The sequence below is a fragment of the Chelonoidis abingdonii genome, chromosome 17 (assembly GCF_003597395.2).
Source record: "Chelonoidis abingdonii isolate Lonesome George chromosome 17, CheloAbing_2.0, whole genome shotgun sequence".
Taxonomy (NCBI): Eukaryota; Metazoa; Chordata; order Testudines; family Testudinidae; genus Chelonoidis; species Chelonoidis abingdonii.
Genome location: NC_133785.1, coordinates 19,975,903 through 19,995,052, shown reverse-complemented (window position 1 = coordinate 19,995,052; position 19,150 = coordinate 19,975,903). Strand labels below are relative to the sequence as shown.

Genomic DNA, 19,150 nt, shown 5'->3' with positions numbered 1-19,150 from the left:
TACAGGACTAAGATCCTGGCTAATACACAGATTGTAAGAAGTCTGTGAATATCAGGTCCCATCAGTATGAGCGTACTAATCATTTTAATCTGTCATATCAGCCCCAAAACGTTGAACACAATTTGCATTTCCAAGCACAGTCAGAACACAGAGTAACTAATGTTGCCCCTTTTTAACCAGAGCAGCTTGTCAAAATTCAGCACCCTGGGGATGTCCCAGTTGGGAGTAAAAAAAATTGATGACGGAGATGGAGTCTAGTATCATCTTTGATGAAGACTTCTTTATTTACAGATTTATTTGGGCATAAGCTTTCGTGGGTAAATAAAAAATAAAATAAAAATCACTTCTTCAGATGCCTGGAGTGAAAATTTCAGATACAGGCATAAATATACTGACACACGAAGAGAAGGAAGTTACCTTACAAGTGGAGAACCAATGTTGACAAGGCCAATTCAATCAGGTAACTCTTCTCTTCATGTGTCAGTACATTTATGCCTGCATCTGTAATTTTCACTCCATGCATCTGAAGAAGAAGTGGGTTTTTTACTCACAAAAGCTTATGCCAAAATAAATGTTAGTCTTTAAGGTGGCACCGGTCTCCTCGTTGTTTTTGTGGCTAGAGACTAACACGGCTACCCCTCTGAATCTCAAAGAGGTCTGTGATGGATGCAGTCTCCAGTATCTCTCAGCATATGATAGTTTATCCACGCAAGCACAAGACCGGAACTTGTCGTTGGCAGCGTGGTTTTCAGTGGTTTCAAAGGTAGCTTGAGGAAGCAGCTACACAAAGCACAAAACAGATAACATAGTGAGCGATTTCCAAGCTCACTGTGTGCTACAGCACAGCTTTGCTAGGTACAGAAAAGCATCATCAGGACATGCTAAAAGGCCTTGTGGGGAGCTAAATTAAACAGGTGCAATGAAACTAAAAATAGCAGCACAGGGGGAGTGATTACAAGGCGGAGCACTACATCTTCAGTGGGGATCTGTCAAGTCGATGAGTCAAAGAGATACAGAGATGGATCAGCTAGTAAGAAAGAGAGGGGCTATTCCAGGTCATCAGAGCAGAAGGACAGCAAGGTTCTTGCACTGAGGGGCGACACTGTGTGAAAAGGCTGGTATTAGGGGAGGGGTAGGAGCAATAGGGGAGCAGAGAGAGAGACACACAAGGGAGTAGACAGCTGGGAACTAGAACTGTTTTAAAAATAAGCAGGAAGAAGGCACTTTTTTCATCTTAGATATGATCTGAGCCAGGGAACCAATGTAGCTACGTCAAGATGTGGGCGTTGTGGTTGTGCTTCTTTGCACGGATAAGGTGGCGGCAGTAGCATATCCCAGATCAGCAATAAATGCAGTGGTAAAAGCCATCAGAAAAGAACCTTTCTTGTTGAAGACAAATTAACCATATAACCATATCAAATGCCAAAGCACTGGAGAGCTATAGGACAGGGATCGGCAACCTTTGGCCCTCAGCCCGCGCCACTTCCCGCAGCCCCCAAAGGCCTGGAGCAGCGAACCGTGGCCAGTGGGAGCCGTGATCGACCGAACCTGCATATGTGGCAGGTAAACAAACTGGCCTGGCCCACCAGGGTGCTTACCCTGGCAGGCCACGTGCCAAAGGTTGCTGATCCCTGCTATAGGAAATATAAGTGGCTTCTAGGCCAATGACGGGCAGTCAGTGCAATACTACAGGAACTGCTTTTATGGCTTAGGCTGCCAGTGGTTTTCCTACATAAACAAAAATCCCAAAAGGTTTCGTGTACATATTCTAGGGCCTCCTGTAACAAGCCTGTGGGCCACAAACAGGCGATACCAACTAGTCTCCGACATCAGTTCTTTTGGGTCCACATACACAGGCCTTCATCCTTTGAGCTAAGACAAACCTCTGTTCCCTATAGTAACCGTTAAGGGTTTTTTATCCTCAGTGAAATCCCAGTAACTAGAGGGCAACAGAGCTGCATATCGTGAGCAGGGCCGGCATTCTATTCAACGGAGGGAAAGCAAGGCAGCTCTTCAGCACATAGAACCAAGTTCGGAATTCGGCAGATCTTAGCCTTATTCCAAGAGTCAGCTGGCCAGCAAGCCTTCAAAATGCCTGAGTTGAAAATGATTGCCAAGGCAGGGTGAGCACAGAAAAGCCTTAATCGCCCCCAAACCCTACACCAAAGCACTAGTGTAAAAGCCACGGCCAACAGAACCTGTGGCAAGAGCACTGGTAGAGTGAAAAACTATAATATTTGCGATGCTAAGAAAGAAATGGTGACAGAAAGTTGAGGGTTCACTCTGGTCAACCTACTGGTCAGCAAGTACAAAGACATACCTTGTACCAGAGACCGTGGTTCTGTCAGTTTGCACTAGCCTAGGAGAGCTGGGCTGCTGAAGTACGTAGACTGGAGGCCTCCAAGGAAAAGGCAAGTTGTTGGTTATTCAATAGAGCTACAGTGCTTCAGCACACTGCTAGATGGTGCTGTGCTTCAGGAACTCCAGTCTGCAGAGGAGTGCAAAACAGAGGCCCCTCTCATTTGTGGTCATTCTGGGGTAGAGGTGTCAACCTCAGCATCTTGACTAAACGCCACTTTGGGTAATCACATACTGTCAGTCAGAACTCCCACTGCTGGCATGCAGTATTCTTTAGCACTTCCCTCTCCTCAACTGCTCTGTAGGGAAGAAGGAACTGTTCTAATGGCTGCTGCTCCCTAGCCCAGAAGTGGCTGCATTCCAGGGGTAGATTATACGAGTTGAGCTGCTTTATGTAAAGTCTGTAAATACCTCAATACTTGCAAAAGGGGCCGCTTCACTCATTAGGTTATGATCATATTCATACCAACTCTTAATGGTGGTCTCCAAGGAACGGGAGAGTCAGCACATGTCATTTATGACACCAATGAACTGAAGTTTTGATTCAGGGTTTTGGTTTTTCTTTTTTTCATCAAACATATTTAGATGGGGCCCTGACTCTTCTCAGACATGCTAGACAACCTCCTCATTGCATTCAGCTGCCTTCCCAAAATCATATAAAAGTTGCATTAGCTTTGTTCTCTAGGTTGTTAATAATTATTTTAGAGCAATGTATCAATATTATTCCACAGGCTGATAGATTTCAAATAAATCACAGGGAAGATGAGCTCAGCTGACCAATGGCCACCCAGGACTTTCATTAGCTCCCAGCAGACAGGCTCTCAGCTCTCTCGCATACCTGCTTAACCTCAGGCTTTAGGCCGAAACTGAAGTTTTGGCTGTATGGAGGGGATTTTGTTGAAGGCTATAGGATCACTACCAGGAAAGTGATATTAGACAGAAGACAGAGAGTCCAGGCAGGCCATAAAGGAGACAATGCTAGATGTCTTGGATTTCCACCACTGGCCTTTTTCCCCTAGAGCACAACGTAGGCTATTCTCCCCATTAGAAATAGATTTGATGAGTATTTGCTCTTTCAAGTGGCACAGAGAAAACTGGGCAAGCAAGAAGCAAATGTCAAGCAAATGTGGTCCACTTCAGGCACCTATGTGGCGTACCCCCCAGGACTTCGGTGAAAGCAGGTATTTAGAAGGAGGTGAAGAAACAACAAGATTCCTCAATAGGCTCGCCGTGGGATCATCTCCAGCCTAGTGAAAGTTCTACACAGAGTGTTCCACAAGCAGAGCAGACAGGGCACGGACAAACCAGCCAATATAAAGAATGGAGGTGAGAGAAGTAAACAGTTTAAAGCCCTGCAACTTTCCCAAGATGCTCTCTCCCAAGAGGCAACGGGGATATCTACTGTCAGAGCTAGCTGCACTTATACACCGGAACTTGGAAAACGGGGGGGGGCTCCCACTTTCNTTAACATATCGAATTATGGTTAGTGTGGGGGGAGGAGGGGCGTGGGGGGAACATTGCAGAATGGAGAGGAAAATACATCAGTATGAAGTTATCCTAACTACACATGGGATCAAACCAAAACCTCTTATCCAGACAGGTATCTGGACCTCAGTTTCATTGCAATATACTCGCTAAAGATAACGGATTATGATGCCCACAGTCAGCCTCCCTTTCCAGGGTGGGAGAATGTGCTAGAGGCTAGATCAGAGGTTTGGGAGTCAAGAACCTTGGGTTTTATTTCCAGCTGACTCCAAACCCTCTCCTGTACCCACTGAAGTCAATGGCAATGATTTCAATGCAAGTGGACTTGGCCTTGATTCTGCAAAGTGTTGAATGTCCTCAACTCCTAAGGAAGTCAGTGGGAAATAAATTGGGCAAATCCCTCCATGCCTTGCGGAGATAATACTTCCCTATCTGCAGGGTCGTAGTAACAATTAACATTGGCATGGCGCTTTCTCCATCAAAAGGCCCTGTCCAAAATAAGTTAAATCATTACTACTGATTAGTTTCTGGTTCTGTGCCATAGTACAGCAAACTGAAACCAAGGTTCACCTCTCCAGGGTCAACTGCAAATGAGAGACACTGGTTAAGGGACCCTCCAGGCACCACATAAAGGTATTATTAAGCTGTGATATATCAAATAAGAAGTTTAGACTCTCCCTTTCCATGCACAAGAGCACATTGGCAGTGCAAAGGTTGGCAACACAGAGCACAGGTAATCTCCTACAGCCCTGACTGTGCCAATTCTCATGCCTTCTGGATTAAATGTGTGTATTGTACCCAGAGTAGACTGTAAGATACTTAGTAGAGAGACCACATCACAGAGGGTGCATATCACTTTGCAAACATAGGAAGGAGCAGCAGAAGTAATAAAATGAATCTGGCACTAAACTGCATTTTAAAGAGAATTTTTCACATCTACAAGTGTGCGCACCCCCAACTTGCACACACGACTGTTGATACATGTGTGCAGGCTGGGGCTGCAAATCTCAATTCACCCATGCATCCAGGGTTGGGTACACACAAAATCTCTCCCATTGGTGTGCCATGACTATTATTGTGCACACAAACCAAGCCAATTTTGTGTATCAGCCCTTTCTATGTGCAAACGATAGCAATTGCACGCACAAATCACACCAATAACTGTTTGCCTATATTATCTGAAAATCTGGTCTAATATTTTATTTAAATTTTTTAAAAATTCCAACAACAAGAAAAATGTCATTCCTGCCTTGGTGTGTGTTTAAAATGCACAAACTGATGGCTGTCAGGGGACAACTAAAGACAGCTACTGTAGTTCACAACATGTGGCATCTTTTGCTGCTAGGAATGGAAGAGCTGGACCCCAGACAAAGTTCAAGGATCCAGTTTTTCCTGCCTTGCTTGGTATGTAGTCATCTACACCTGGGCAAAATGAGAGGCTAACCCTGCCATTCTGATCTATAAGAATTTCTCACCCACTTTCCACCGCTGAATACGCTTACACAGGGTGCATAGCATGGGCAAATCAGGCTGCCGATGCAGATCTGAATTTCAGCTCTGGGCTTGTCTAGACTAAGAAACAAACAACAAGTGAAGATGTGTAGCCCTGTTGCTCAATGCAGTACCGGAAGGCACTCGGAATATGCCTACGCTGCAATAAAAAACCCACAGCAGCAAGGCTGAAAACCTGGGTAACTGCTCGAGCTGAAAGCCTAAGTAACTGCTTGGGCTGGAACCTGGGCTCCAAGAACCTCCCCCCTCACGAAGTTACAGCCCAGGCTCCAGCCCAAGCCTGAAACAGCTACACTGCTATTTTTTGCCCTACAACACAAGCCCCGTGTGAGCCTGCGACAGTTGCCCCAGACTCTCTGTCGTGGGTCTGTTATTGCAGTGTAGATAGAACCTCAGATACTACAGTGACGGGCACGGTATAAGAACTTATATAGAATAGAAATTTGCACTGATGTAACTGCATTGATATAGATACGCTGGTGCAAATCCCAAATGTAGACACTGCACCAGTGACTTACCCTGCATTTGGGCAAGTATGTTGGTGCAAGCCCGGTCCTACACTGCTGCAGCACATCTAAACAGCACAGCTCTGACCATGCTCCACGAGGACACATATTTGGTGGCGGTTCACAGCTGACCTTGTGATTTGGGCTGATCTCTAACTGCAGATGTTCAGTGAGACCTACCATCGGATTGGCTGATGGTCTGTAAGTGCATTTGAGTGAGAGGAGTATGGGCATCTGTCCAGATGTGTCTAATAAACAGAGTCAAGCAAATAAAAGCCACCATTATAAACAGTTTGATAACAAGTTCTGGGGAGCGTTGTGCTTGCAGTGGAGTTAAAACAAGAGTTGTAATGCTTAAAATATTCATGACAAATAGCAGCCAAGTAAGACAATTCAATCACATGATAAATTCCAGCTCCCATAACAGGTTCTGGGAATTCCTTCAGGGGAATTCTGCAAGCAGCAGCTGATGGAAAAGTGGTTTTAGTAATTTGGTTTTACAAATGAGACTCAGATTATTTGTTCATCAGGAGAGTATTCAGTTGCCAGCTTCAGACTGGCTGGCAGGACTGTGTTCAGGCAGAAGCATGCACCTGTCCAGAACTGGCCCAGCCTGTTGTCCTCACTGGATTATTCAGAAGCTCTTTCAAAAGCTGTGTTCAGTGCTGCCCCTGCTTGGGGTGTATTTCAGAGTCTGGTCTTTGTCAAATGAAAGTGATGCGGGGGGAGGAGGGCATGAAGCTCAGCCTTCTCTGCAGGGAGGGTGGCTTGAAAATTTTCCATCACACCTGGTTTTTGACAGAAAATTGGTTGTTTTACTAAATGAAACTTTTCACTAGAGAGTCTCTGCCTGCTGCAGAAAATGTTGACTTTTCATCGAAAAACCAAAAATAAAAAAAAACCTCTTCAGTTTGGGGGGTTTTCTTTCTTATGTCACAAAAATGATTTTTCCCCCCTTTCTTTTGAATTTAAAAAAAAAATTCAAAAAAATGCTGATGTTGAAAAAAAAAAAGTTTCCACTAACAGAACTCCATTTTCCAAGCAGCTCTGCTATTAGGGCCCATCGTCTACCTTGCATGCTACAAACTCCCACTGACTTCATGGGTGGGACTGACCCCATCCTGCTACCAAGACATAAGCAGGAATTACAGAATCAGTGCCCAGATCTGTCCACCAAGAAGGTTCCTTTTCTCTGGTTGAGCTTCCTGCTGTGTGGCTGGTAGGACAGCCGTTTTCTCAAGACTCCCCAACTATGTGAAACTCCACAGATGTAAAGGTCATCAGAGACCATTTATGATCACTTAGTCTGGCCTCCGGCAAAGTTTCAGTTGTGTTAGAAGTGAAGGCTGGAAGTGGTATGCCAGGGAGGGTTCTGCCCTTCTGTTTGTTTAATGTACCTCGCTCATCAGCATAGCCTTGGGGAACATCATCAAATTAAAGACACACAGTGACAAATTTTCCATACTGGATCCATAGAGTGGCCAAATGATGACTGATGCCCAGGTGGTATACTGATGGCCAGGCATGGCTCTCCTCACTACAACTCTTACCATTTAGCCCAAAGACTACTTCAATCCTTGTGATCTGGGCACATGTCCCAGCTATTAGAGCTGCATTATCACACACATGACCACATCATCCAAAATAGGACTCTCCTACTTTGCTGCCCCGAATAGAGAGCTCTCTCCCCAACCACCTCCTCAGCTCCACCCAGGGGTTAAGGTAGATTAGAACAGTGCTTTTCAAGGAGGAGGGAGAGCAAAGTTCCCTCTGCTTTTAGCCACAGGATAGAAATTTGTGTTGTCCTCATTCTCCCTTACTCTAACCCTTGCCCTCATCAGAAAACAGCTGGGAGAAGGTACTGTCTGACTTGCAGGTCAGTAAATTTGGGCTCTGGCCAATCAAAACCAGAAGTGAAACAGTCACAGGCCCCACGCTGGGAATGTCCTGCCTCCAGCCCCCCTCACCATTAGACATGAAGACTGCTAGCTTGCTGGATCTCCAGAGATCCAGTAATACGTGAGGGATGAGGCTGTTTCAGAGAGACCCAGGGGCCCAACCTGAGTAAAAAGAGTGAACTAGCCAGCAGACATCATTCATGGGATGTAGCCCCACACAGGGTGCACTGAATGAACCAAACCCTGGGATGAAAAAGGCCTGGACCAATATGGCAAAGTCCTCAGGATCACCATCTTCGGTCTCTTTTCTGCAGATTCAGAATAAACTTCTAGACAAGCGAAGTCTCACTCTTGCCCTCTCTCAAATCTCTTGCAATTATCAGAGACTGACAGGAAACTGCACAAAGCCAGGAGGGACTAGAAAGATTCCACATGAAAGGACTGGCCCTCGAGAACATATGGACTTCAATATGGATCCATGTTCGAGCGCAGAGCCAGCCAGTGAGTCCACAAGAGTAGGTCACAGATTCTACATTACACACTTTCCTTTCAACAAAAGCAAACGCAAGCAGTGTGTGGGAACTGGCATTCCAGACAGTGCTGTCTAATGCCTCTGCTGACATACTGAACTACTGTTTTAATAGTTCACTAGTATACTGCCTCTTACAGATCAGTTAGTGCCTCTCGGATTTTGTACAGCTGAAAACCAGAAAGTGAGCTGAAAAAACTCACGCAGCTCATCTGTAACAAAAGCAAATGGATAAAAGCCCTGGAGGGTCCCTTATATTTTCACACTGGTGCCTGTCATGTTGCACAAACCAGAGGGAAATCAGGAGCACTGTTATCTGGCAGATTTAGAATTGGGTCCGTCAGCTGCTAACAAGCTCTGATCAAGCAAGCCCTCTGTGCACAGAATCCCAGTTAGCTCCAATGGGACTTCCAAGCACAGAGAGTTTGCAGGACCAGGTTCAGGTACCCAGGTGAGTAGCCAACCAGGGAAGAGAAGGCACAGCATGCGTCTTTTGATGCTGCTTGGGATTTTACTTGCATTCATTTGCTAGTGGATAGCAAAGACAAGAAAAGTTCAGCACTGCATTTTTTTAAAACAGAAGACAAAGATGCAACCCCAAGTGGACATTTGGGGTAGTTACAGCACAATGGTTTGAGTAGTACTGGGTCATTATGAGGTATTCATTTCCCTGAATTATTATAATTAAAAACTAGGACAGAAACTCAGATCTTATTGAAGGCAATGGGAGTTTTACCATTATTTCAACAGCATCAGGATTTCACCCTAAATCTTGGAATGAAAAATAAACTTTTTTTAAAAAAAAAATTAGCAGGGACATCTCATTTCTTCATCTCTGTACAATAAGATCTGAGTTCTGCAAAAAGCCCTAAGAAATACCCCTGGCGAATGTAGGTGAGTTCTGCTCATTATTAATAAAATAAATAAATAATAATAATAATATCGGGAGACGGGGTGAGGTGGGGTCAACAGTCCTTTATTTTTGAAATACAACATTGGCAACCCTAGTCTAGTGGTTTGAGCAGACTGGGAAGGGGTGGGGGTTGGGAATGGGACCCATAAATCCTATTCTTAGCTCTGCAAAGGCCCCACTCCTGCAAATACTTAGGACTGGTCTACACTACTCGTTTAAATCGATTTAAAGAGCGTTAAATTGATTTAATGCTGTACCCATCCACACTACAACGCTCTTTATATCGATATAAAGGGCTCTTTAAATCGATTTCTGTACTCCACCCCGACGAGAGGAGTAGCGCTAAATTCGATATTAACATATCGAAGTCTAAATTCGATATCATCACAGCGAATTAATGGTTAGTGTGGGACGGAAATCGACAGTTATTGGCCTAACTGGCGGTATCCCACAGTGCACCAACTGCCGTCTCTGGACAGCAATCTGACTCGGATGCAGCGCGGCAGTGCAGGTAAAACAGAAAAAGCCCCGCAAACTTTTTGAAATTACATTTCCTGTTTGTCCCAGCGTGGAGCTCTGATCAGCACGGGATGGCGATGCAGTCTCAAATCCAAAAAGAGCTCCAGCATGGACCGTACGGAGATACTAGATCTGATCCACTGTATGGGGAGACAAAATCTGTTGTATCAGAGCTCCGTTACAGAACACGAAATGCCAAAGCGTTCTGAAAAAAATCTCCAGGATTACACAGCGGGTCTTGCGTGACAAGCGTAACGGAAAGCAGAGACTCAAATGGACGCTCATGGATGGAGGTGTGCGTACCTGAGGACTTCTCCAGCTATCCCACAGTCCACAGCAGTCTCTAAAAGTATTTGCATTCTTGGCTGAGCTCCCAATGTCTGTAGGTTCAAACACAGTGTCCTGGTATGGTTCAGGGAAAGCTCCTCAGTCCCCCACCCCACGTGAAAGAAAAGGGAAAGAAATCATTTCTTGACTTCTTTCAGTGTCACCCTATGTGTTACTGAATGCTGCTGGTAGACGCGAATGCTGCAGCAGTGAAGAGCAGTATCCGCTCCTCTCCCTCCCCCTCCTCGGTGGTAAGACGGTGCAATAGGACTAGTAACCGTCCTCATGAATACTCTAACATGTTGACATCGAGGCCAACATTGCTGGTTACTCCCAGTAGATAGGGTACAGAACGGCTAATAACCCAGCTTCATCATAGCAACTGGGGGCTTTCAGCCCCCTCCCTTTCCTGTTTAAAGAAAAGATTCTGTACTGCCTGGACTGTCATAGCAGCAGCATGCTGGGCTCCTCTCCCCCACACCGCTTAATGTCCTGCCTGGGACTAAATCATCATGCCGGGAGGCTGCCCTCCCCCTCATTTTATGTCACTAAACACTCAGTGTTTCTTATTCCTGCATTCTTTATTACTTCATGACACAAATGGGCAGGAACACTGCCACGGTATCCCAGGAAGGTTGGGGGAGGAGGGAAGCAACAGGTGGGATTGTTGCAGGGGCACCCCCTGTGAATACTGACACGGAGCAGCTGTGCTCTGTGATACACTGGTCCTCTAATACCCTTGCCCCTTATTCTAGGCAGGACTGACTCTATTTTTAGAAAACCATAAGGAAGGATTGACTCAGTCCCAAGTAAGTCAATCCCAATTTTGCTTTTGCGTTGCGCCCCGGCCGATTCAGCCAGGGGCACTCATGATAGCAGCAGACAGTACAGAGGGGGAGAGATAACCGTCATCTCACTGCCAGTTTTCTCCGGCAGTAGACGGTACAGAACGACCGGTAACCATCTCTGCTATCATTGCAAAAGCAAGTGAATGCTGCTGTGTAGCGCTGGAATATCGCCTTCTCTGTCCGCGCATCCAGTACACATACGGTGCCGGAAAAAAAAAAGGCTGAAACAGGCTCCATGGTTGCCATGCTATGGCGTCTGCCAGGGCAATCCAGGGAAAAACGGCGCGAAAGGATTGTCGGCTGATGTTTTCCCGGAGGAAGGAATGACTGATGACATTTACCCAGAACCACCCGCGACAATAATGATTCAACCAGAATTCCAAGGGGTGGGGAGACTGCGGGAACTATGGGATAGCTATGGAAGAGCTACCCACAATGCAACGCTTCAGAAATCGACGTTAGCCTCGGACCATGGACGCACAACGCCGAATTGCTGTGCCTAGTGTGGCCGCATGAAATCGAATTTATAATATCAGTTTTATAAAACCGATTTTAGCTAATTCGATATTATCCCGTAGTGTAGACGTGGCCTTACACACATGCTTAACTTTAAGTACAAATAGCCCCATCTAAACCTAATCCCAGGTGTAGTTGCAGATTTTAGGCCCAACTCTGTGTGGTCTTGGACAAGTCACTTAACAGCTCTGTGCCTCAATTTCCCCCCAGCTGCAAGACTGGTGTAATAATATTTACTTATGTCACAGGGATGATGTAAAATATTATGTAAATAATCATCATGAAGCACTTTGAGCACCTCACCTGAAAAGCACTGGAGAAGAGCACAGTATTAATTTTTCATTGAGAAATTTTTAATAATATAATTAAAACATTGTCCCCCACTCCCACAGTCTTAGTGGCCAGGCCTGCAGTAAGGAATTTTAGGGGGGAAATTCCCACTGGTACAGCTAAACTGCTAGGCATTTTCCCACTGGGGACAAATCCAGAGTTGACTATGACAGCTCACTCTGGTCAAGATTTTCAAAAGTTACTACCAATTTTGGGTGCCTAACTTGAGACACCTTAAAATGGCCTGGTTTTCAGAGGGCAGCTGCTCAGTACTCTTTAAAAATTAGCCCCTTTTAAGGCACCTCAAGTTGAGGACCCAAAAATAGCTGCCCCAAACATCACTAGTCACCGTTGAAAATCTGGGCTTGAGTGACCTAGACAGCATACTGTCCTTTAGAGCCACTTTGCTCAAAGGAGATTGTAGGTTTATTAACTATGTACAAGGTAGGGGTGGGCTTGAACCAAGTCTCCCCTGGATCCAAACTCTCCTGAATTTTGAGATCCTCCGCATCGAGATCCAAATTTGGTGGCTTGGGCTGATATCTCACACAGTGTAAACACTACACTCACAAGGAGTCACAGCTGGTGTGAACAGCACTGGTAATTAGTTCTAAAGTCACACACCTCCCATGCCTTGAAAGCAGAAAACAAAAACTGAGCTCTTCTGTGATGAAAAACACAAACAGGTATGAGCAGGAAATAGGCTCATCTTATAGCTCCTGTGTCTTGAGGAATCATTGAGTCCATAGGATTGATTGAATCTTGAGGAATCATTGAATCCATAGGATTTCAATATTTTCCAGAATGGAATTCCTCTCCAGCCTCTTTTCCCACAAAATCTGCTTCCCATCAAGCTAGGATGCCCCTTACAGTTGGTAATATAGGAAGGGAAAAGTGGTTGCATCTCCCTGACACTGAGCTGGAGTGGGGATCGTGATCAACTTACCACACCGGGACTGCTTCTGCAGGTCTAACATGAGTAAAAAGTAGCAAAAAACCCCACACCGTTTTAATGGCTGCAATGTCAACAGCTGAGGCCAGGTGAATGCAGGGAGCAAGACAGGGCCCTTTTTCATGTGCACGTTTCAGAACAGAAGCTTTAAAGGAATGTCAGCTACCCTGTAAGTTGCATTTTCCCTTTCTTTTCTTAGGCATTATTTCACAACCAGCTGTAAATGTTTATGGCCTATACAGTGTCAGAGTGTGTACGACATCACAGCCCCTTCTGCCATTCCTTTCATTAACATTCAAGTCATTAGGAGATGTAATTTTGAATGCAATTCAAGGCTTTATAGGAGATGCAGTACCTAGGACACCAGACATAGAACTTAGTTGCTATTCTAGTGGAAAGAAATAGCTTTCCCTGAGCTTGCTGGGTGCCAAAACAAGTCGTGAGCTATATGCTGGCGTGCATGGGCAGCAAAAGTCCTAGTAAGGTCAGCAGGACCTGTGCGCATGGATCAAGGGTGGTAAAAGGCCCTGGTGTTGGCCCTCAAAGGCATCTTTGGGGGTTCAACAACTCACACCAACAGCTGGACTGAAAAGAACGCTAGAAAATGCAGGATCCTCTGCAGCTTTGGGTACTAAAGGGCTGATCTAGAACAGAAAGACATAAGAACTAATGGCAAATTCAAATTAGAAATAAGGTCTCAATTTTGCAACAGCAAGGGAGATTAACCACGGGAAGAAACTCCCACAGGAAGTGTTGATTCTCTACCTCTGGATGTCTTCAGATCAAGGTTGGATGCCTTTCTGGTTTCATCAGACAAAGGTATTGGTCTCAATATGAGGGAAAGTGGATGAAGTTTAGTGGCCTGTGATATACAGGAGCTCGGAATAGATGCTAACACTCCCTTCTGGCATTAAATGCTATAACTGTATGAATATAGCACTTTAAATACATTAGCTGAAGCAAACCCCAATCCTGCAAGGCACCAAGCACCCTGAACCACGACTGGAGTCTAGTAAACAAGCGTGCAAGAGTCAAATGCACAGAGGAAAATCCTGACTGTTTTGCAGCCAGAGGGGGTTAGTAGCAGCTACATATGCATTTCACTATGACTCCATAGCCCAGTGGCCTTCACCACTCGACAGATACCAAAGGCAAAAATTGAAATGCCTTATGCACAAGGGGCCTGCTGGTTTCTCCACTCACTTATATCAGTGTAACCGCATTGGCTTCAATGGAGCTATTCCTGATTTACAACAGTTAGAGGAGAATCAGGCCCCGCAGAGTCATATGTCCCTTACAAAGCTTTCTTCAGAGACTTGTCTCTTTTACATAGGAAATATTCAAATTTATGTGGGATGGAGTGGCCATTTGTTTAACCACTTTGGAGACTGCAGATGTCACACAAAACCTAAAACATTCCTCAGTGTGGAAAATGTCAACACAATGCAAATTACAAACCCATAAATTCCCTTGCAGGACTATTTGATCAGCTGGCCTCACTCCTCCCCTGGTTTTACTGAAGTTTCAGTCCTCATAGAGACAGAGGCCACCACAATGCACCGTGCACTCCTCGTTTCTTCCTCTGTTCAAGCAACCCGAGCTCTCTGTACTGCATTAAATGGCCTGGTATAGCCTAGTATTCCCCTCCTCCCATTTCCCCAAATTTCCCACCGGTGGTAGCAATGGCTGGATGTTCAGTGTACACAGGGTGCCTGCAGCCACCAGCCATTCAGCACTGTGTCCTTTAGACTTGCTCTGAGTGGAGTTAATAGCACAACGGTAAAAACCCAAGCACCTGCTGGAGCCTACTCCACACTAGCACTCCCACTGTTGCTATCACCGGGAAAGCTGCAGTAGGGTTAGCTCTGAAGGGAAATGTTGAGTGGACAAAGCTCATGGGGACACAGCCAATGAGGCACAAGCTCAGCAAAAGCTGGAAGAGAAAAATAGAGGATCAGATTCTGATGTTGGTTATACCAGGGTCAATCCAAGACCTCACTGGACAGACACCAACATAACTAAGATCAGAATCTAGCTCAGAGAATGAGATAGATTCCCGCACTAAACGTTTATTTAAAGATGTTTTACAAAGAGTTTGGTCTGCAGTTTTGTAATTCTGGCTAATGACAAATGTGTTACCAAGTTTAATATCGGATGCATCCTCTCCCCATGACAAAAGACTAAGGTCCAGATCCTGCCCTCAGTCAGACACATAAATCTGGAGTGGTTCCGCTGAAGTTAGTGAGTTATGCTGGCTTTACACTGATATAACTGCAAGAAGGATTCGGCCATACAAGCCTGCTTCTGCTTCCACTGAAGATAACGGGAATTTTGCCTTTGACTTCAACAGAAACAAGTCTGATCCCTGTATCCTGCGCTAGCAAGGGGGATGGATTGTGGTCAAAGGCCTTGTCTACATGGAAACTGGAAATGAAATAACCAAATCAATGGTAATGCAGCAAGACAGACAAAAAAAGCAAATACAGTACAGTACTGTGTTAAATGTAAGCTATGAAAAAAATAAAAGGGAAAGCAGCATTTTTCTTCTGCATAGTAAAGTTTCAAAGCTGTGGTAATTTAGTGTTCAGTTGTAAAACTTTTGAAAGAACCATAATGTTTTGTTCAGAGTTAGGAACATTTCAGAGTTACGAACAACCTCTATTCCCGAGGTGTTGGTAACTCGGAGGTTCTATATATTTTAGTGTAAGTGTGTGCGTCACACTCTGACTTTGAAATAAGAGGGCCCTATTTCAATATGACTTGCTATTTCAGTGAAAGCTGCTCCACACAGAGGCATATTTAAACCTGGGAATTTTACTGATTTAGTTATTTCTCTTCCGTGCAGATCAAGCCCTTTAAGGGCTTTTCTATATCTAATAAGATGATCGTTTGTCTCCCTCAGCCTCTCACAATTTTAAGACTTGATTCTGGCTCAAACTTCAGATTTTATTTCATATGAAACCTAAAGAACCTAGCTTCGCAACAATGGGCAAAGCAGTTGATTGCTCCAAGAGAACTTGTGGGACTACTTGCTCTGCAATGCTTTTTTGTAATACTAAAAACAACTTAAAGAGACATTAAAAAAAAAAACCCACTCATCACACTTCTGTCTGAAATTCTTTACCTACTATTGCTACAAACAACACCTAAAATCTAGGTGATAATCTCAATTTTATCTCAACTAAGAGAAAACGGTATTTTTCAGCTTGTTTGCTTTCTCCATTTGACAGCACTCACTCTACACAGGGAAAGGGAGCTGCAAAACCACAAGAACTGAGGAAGGACATGGAGGGGAAGCTGTAATACTGGAAACTACCTTTAACTCTCATGATTTCAGATGACGCATGTGTCCCTGGGATTCAGGCAATAGTCAGGAGCGATGACCATTTATGCCAGCTGAGGATTTGCCCCTAAATCTTTACCTGCAAAGAAACCCCATTTTATATGAAATATGCTCATCTAGGAGGCCTCTCACCAATGATACTTTTTCTGAATTAAGGGCATGTTCCTTGCATTGAGGGTACTTAATTTCCAGTAAACTCAGCAGGAGGCACTCAGCACCTCACCAGCTTGGGTTCCAGATATGTAATTTAATTATCTCATTCCAATGCAGCTGAAGTGATTCTGTCACTGAGTTTGATTGCCCGAACCAGCAAATGCTTTTGCTCATGTTTAACTTTAACCCTGTAAGCAATCCCATTCAGATCAATACTGAGACTACTCATAGGATTAAAGTTAAGCATATGCATAAGTATCTTCAGGATCAGGGCCCATGAAGGCATCCTCCTATTTTAAAACTACAGTAAAATCATGTAACAAACCAGATTCTCCTCTCAATTACACCAGTGCAATTCCAGTGAAATAAATATAAAATTTGGCCCTCTGTTGGATGCATAGATACTTAACAGATCCATTGCAGCATTTTTCTACTGAAATGTTCCAAATATGAAAAACATACCACAGATATTAACATATATTTTAAAGCTAATAATAGAAAACTGAACCCAGTTTTCTAGGACTGCACAGCTCATTCAGCAAACTTCTAAAAGTAAGCATAACACACACAAGTCTAATACATTTTCAAATCAGACATTATTTGGCTAACAAGTTCTGTATTTTTATTTTCAATAAAAGACTATTAAAGTGATGGAATAACTACTATAACATGGAAGTTACATCTCATTTAGTCCAGAGTGGTAAAAATCTACTAATTTCTTTCCAACAATTTTTGAATTTGAGGAAACAACTTTAAAAGCACCATTGATTAATCGCTGTTAATCAAAAGACATCCGTCCATTGTTAAACTATGGGAATTACCTAAAAATCTCTCTTTGGAAATAGGAAACAATTCCTTTTTCATGAAAAGAGCAGAAAGCAGGCAGTGAAACTTCTCACCATTTTAGTACAACACTGTTTATTTTCTAGTTCTGCTAGTATAGAATCTTCTCCCCAAGCACAGGTATTACTGACAGTAGACATTAAAGATATTCCTTTCCATAGTGGGACAATAATTTAACTGGATTTTTTGATGCACTTCAACGGGTCTAGGGGTGACATATGACACCTGTCTGAGACCTGTTCCATTCTTTCACCTTTGTTAGTCTGTATCACAGCATTAAGCACATTTTAATTCAAATACGAGTGCAGATTTTAGATTGGTCCGTTCCTTGACTTCATCAAATCTACTCTACTACAGGCAACTATCCGGGGACAGATCCAAAAAAAGTTTGTTTGTTTTTAAATGGACATTTGAATACGTGAAATTCATATATAACAACACTCATTGCATTTTACTTCCCCTTACAAACAAGATACAAAGTGAAGGTAAATGATTTCAGCTGAAAAATACATAAACGCCAAGTGTATTCACCAGGGAGTTTTCATTGATTCAACATAAGCAGGACTTTCTGGTAAGCTGGCATTTGCTAACTGCACAAACCATCTCTATACATCTGGCCCTCGGTACACAACGAAGTGCATAAACCTAACTGCACCTAGCTGAGCGTCTGAACCAAAGGGCTCGGTTCCGACTTCAGAGCCCGCGGGTACTTTCGCTGATCTCGAGGGAGTTGCTCCGGATTTAGGGTCCCACTCTCCTTGAAGTCGGGGGAGTCTCCCCATTGATTTCAGCGAGAGTCGGATCAGCCCGTTTACGGCTGTAACCCCCAAAGCTGCCTATGGCCCCAGCGGTCTCGGAGCCGGGAACTTTGCCCCCTTTAATATGCAGATGGCTCTTGGCAACAGAGCAGCTGAAACTTGGGCAAATCCAGCCCCGCGCACACACCTTTGCAGGGCACGGGTCCGATCGTCCCCCGGGCGGGGGCAAGGGGGGCACACCCGCAGGAGCGGCGGTGCCGGGAGAGCGGGCAGGCTGGGGTCTGTGCCCGTGTCACTCACCTGGGTTCAGGCTGCTTTGGAAGTAGAAAATCACCAGGAGGAAAGAGCCCAGACAAGTGGCCAGGACCATGCGCTGCACCCGGGTTTTCCTCATCCTTGCGCCGGGCAAAGCCCGCTGCGGGGGTCCCCTCGGGGCAGCGGGCGGCCAGCGAGCTGCTCTTGCTGCCGCGGCGGCAGCAGGGCATGGCCCAGCCCGGGGTGCGCTGGAACCCGACCCCCGCCTGCCTCTGCGCAGCGGCCACCGCTGCCCCGGGGCAAAGGGAAACCTCTCTCCACACACCGGGCTCTACTAATCCGGCCGGGGGGGGGGGCGCACACACCTAGGAAAGCCCCGCTCCTTACGAGCCCCCGCCCCGCTCCCTTCCCACCAGCCGCTTTGGGCAAAAGCCCTGCCCGCAGTCCGGCGTTTCCCAGCCCGGGAGGCGCGCTTGTCCGGCTCGGTTAGGGAGGCCGCTAGCAGCGCGTCCCCCCCGCGCGCTGCATGGACCAGTCCGGCTGAGTTACAGACCCGCCAGCGCTTGCGGCTGGGTCCCGAAGTTGCAGGGCTGGGACTGGCCGCGCTCCAGCTGGAGGCTCTGCGGGGGAAGCGGCACGTGGAAGGGAAAGGACCCCCCGGCCCACGCCCGTCACTGGCCTGACTCTGTGCAATGATCGCCCCGGCCGGGGAGTGAATTTGGCGCCACGTGTGTTTTGTTCAGAAAGATCCGTTCGCAGTTCTCAGCGCGGGGTCCTGGCACAGACCTCAGCTCGCTGTCCACTTTTGGAGGCGGTTCAGCGTTTCATTCAGCTCAGAAATCTCGCCCGCTTGCCGGGCTTGTCTCACTGCGTTATACAACTCCAGCAGCCCGGCCAAACGCCCCCGTGCTTGTCTAGAGCATCTAGTGCAATGGGCCCCGAATCTCAGTTTGTGCCTAAAAGGGCCGTTGTAACACAGATAACAATCAGACTATTGAAGGCTGGTCAGTTTTACCTACTAGGCACCTGGGAGTGGAAACAAGGCTGTAGTTTCTGAGCTGTAAACGATGCAGAGGCAAGTCCTGATCAGCCCTCCAGCACCTTC

At 45.6% G+C, this 19,150-nt stretch overlaps 1 protein-coding gene across 1 annotated transcript in view; it reads right to left on the bottom strand.

Annotated features, from left to right (window-relative positions):
- The window catches only part of CHST13 (carbohydrate sulfotransferase 13), a 74,235-nt gene extending 55,970 nt beyond the window's left edge, over positions 1-18,265 (bottom strand). The window contains exon 1 of the mRNA XM_032784333.2: positions 18,091-18,265. Coding sequence (XP_032640224.1) covers positions 18,091-18,184 — 94 coding nt within the window. The 5' untranslated portion in view covers positions 18,185-18,265. The remainder of the gene's footprint in view (positions 1-18,090) is intronic.
- Positions 18,266-19,150: the final 885 nt, after the last annotated feature.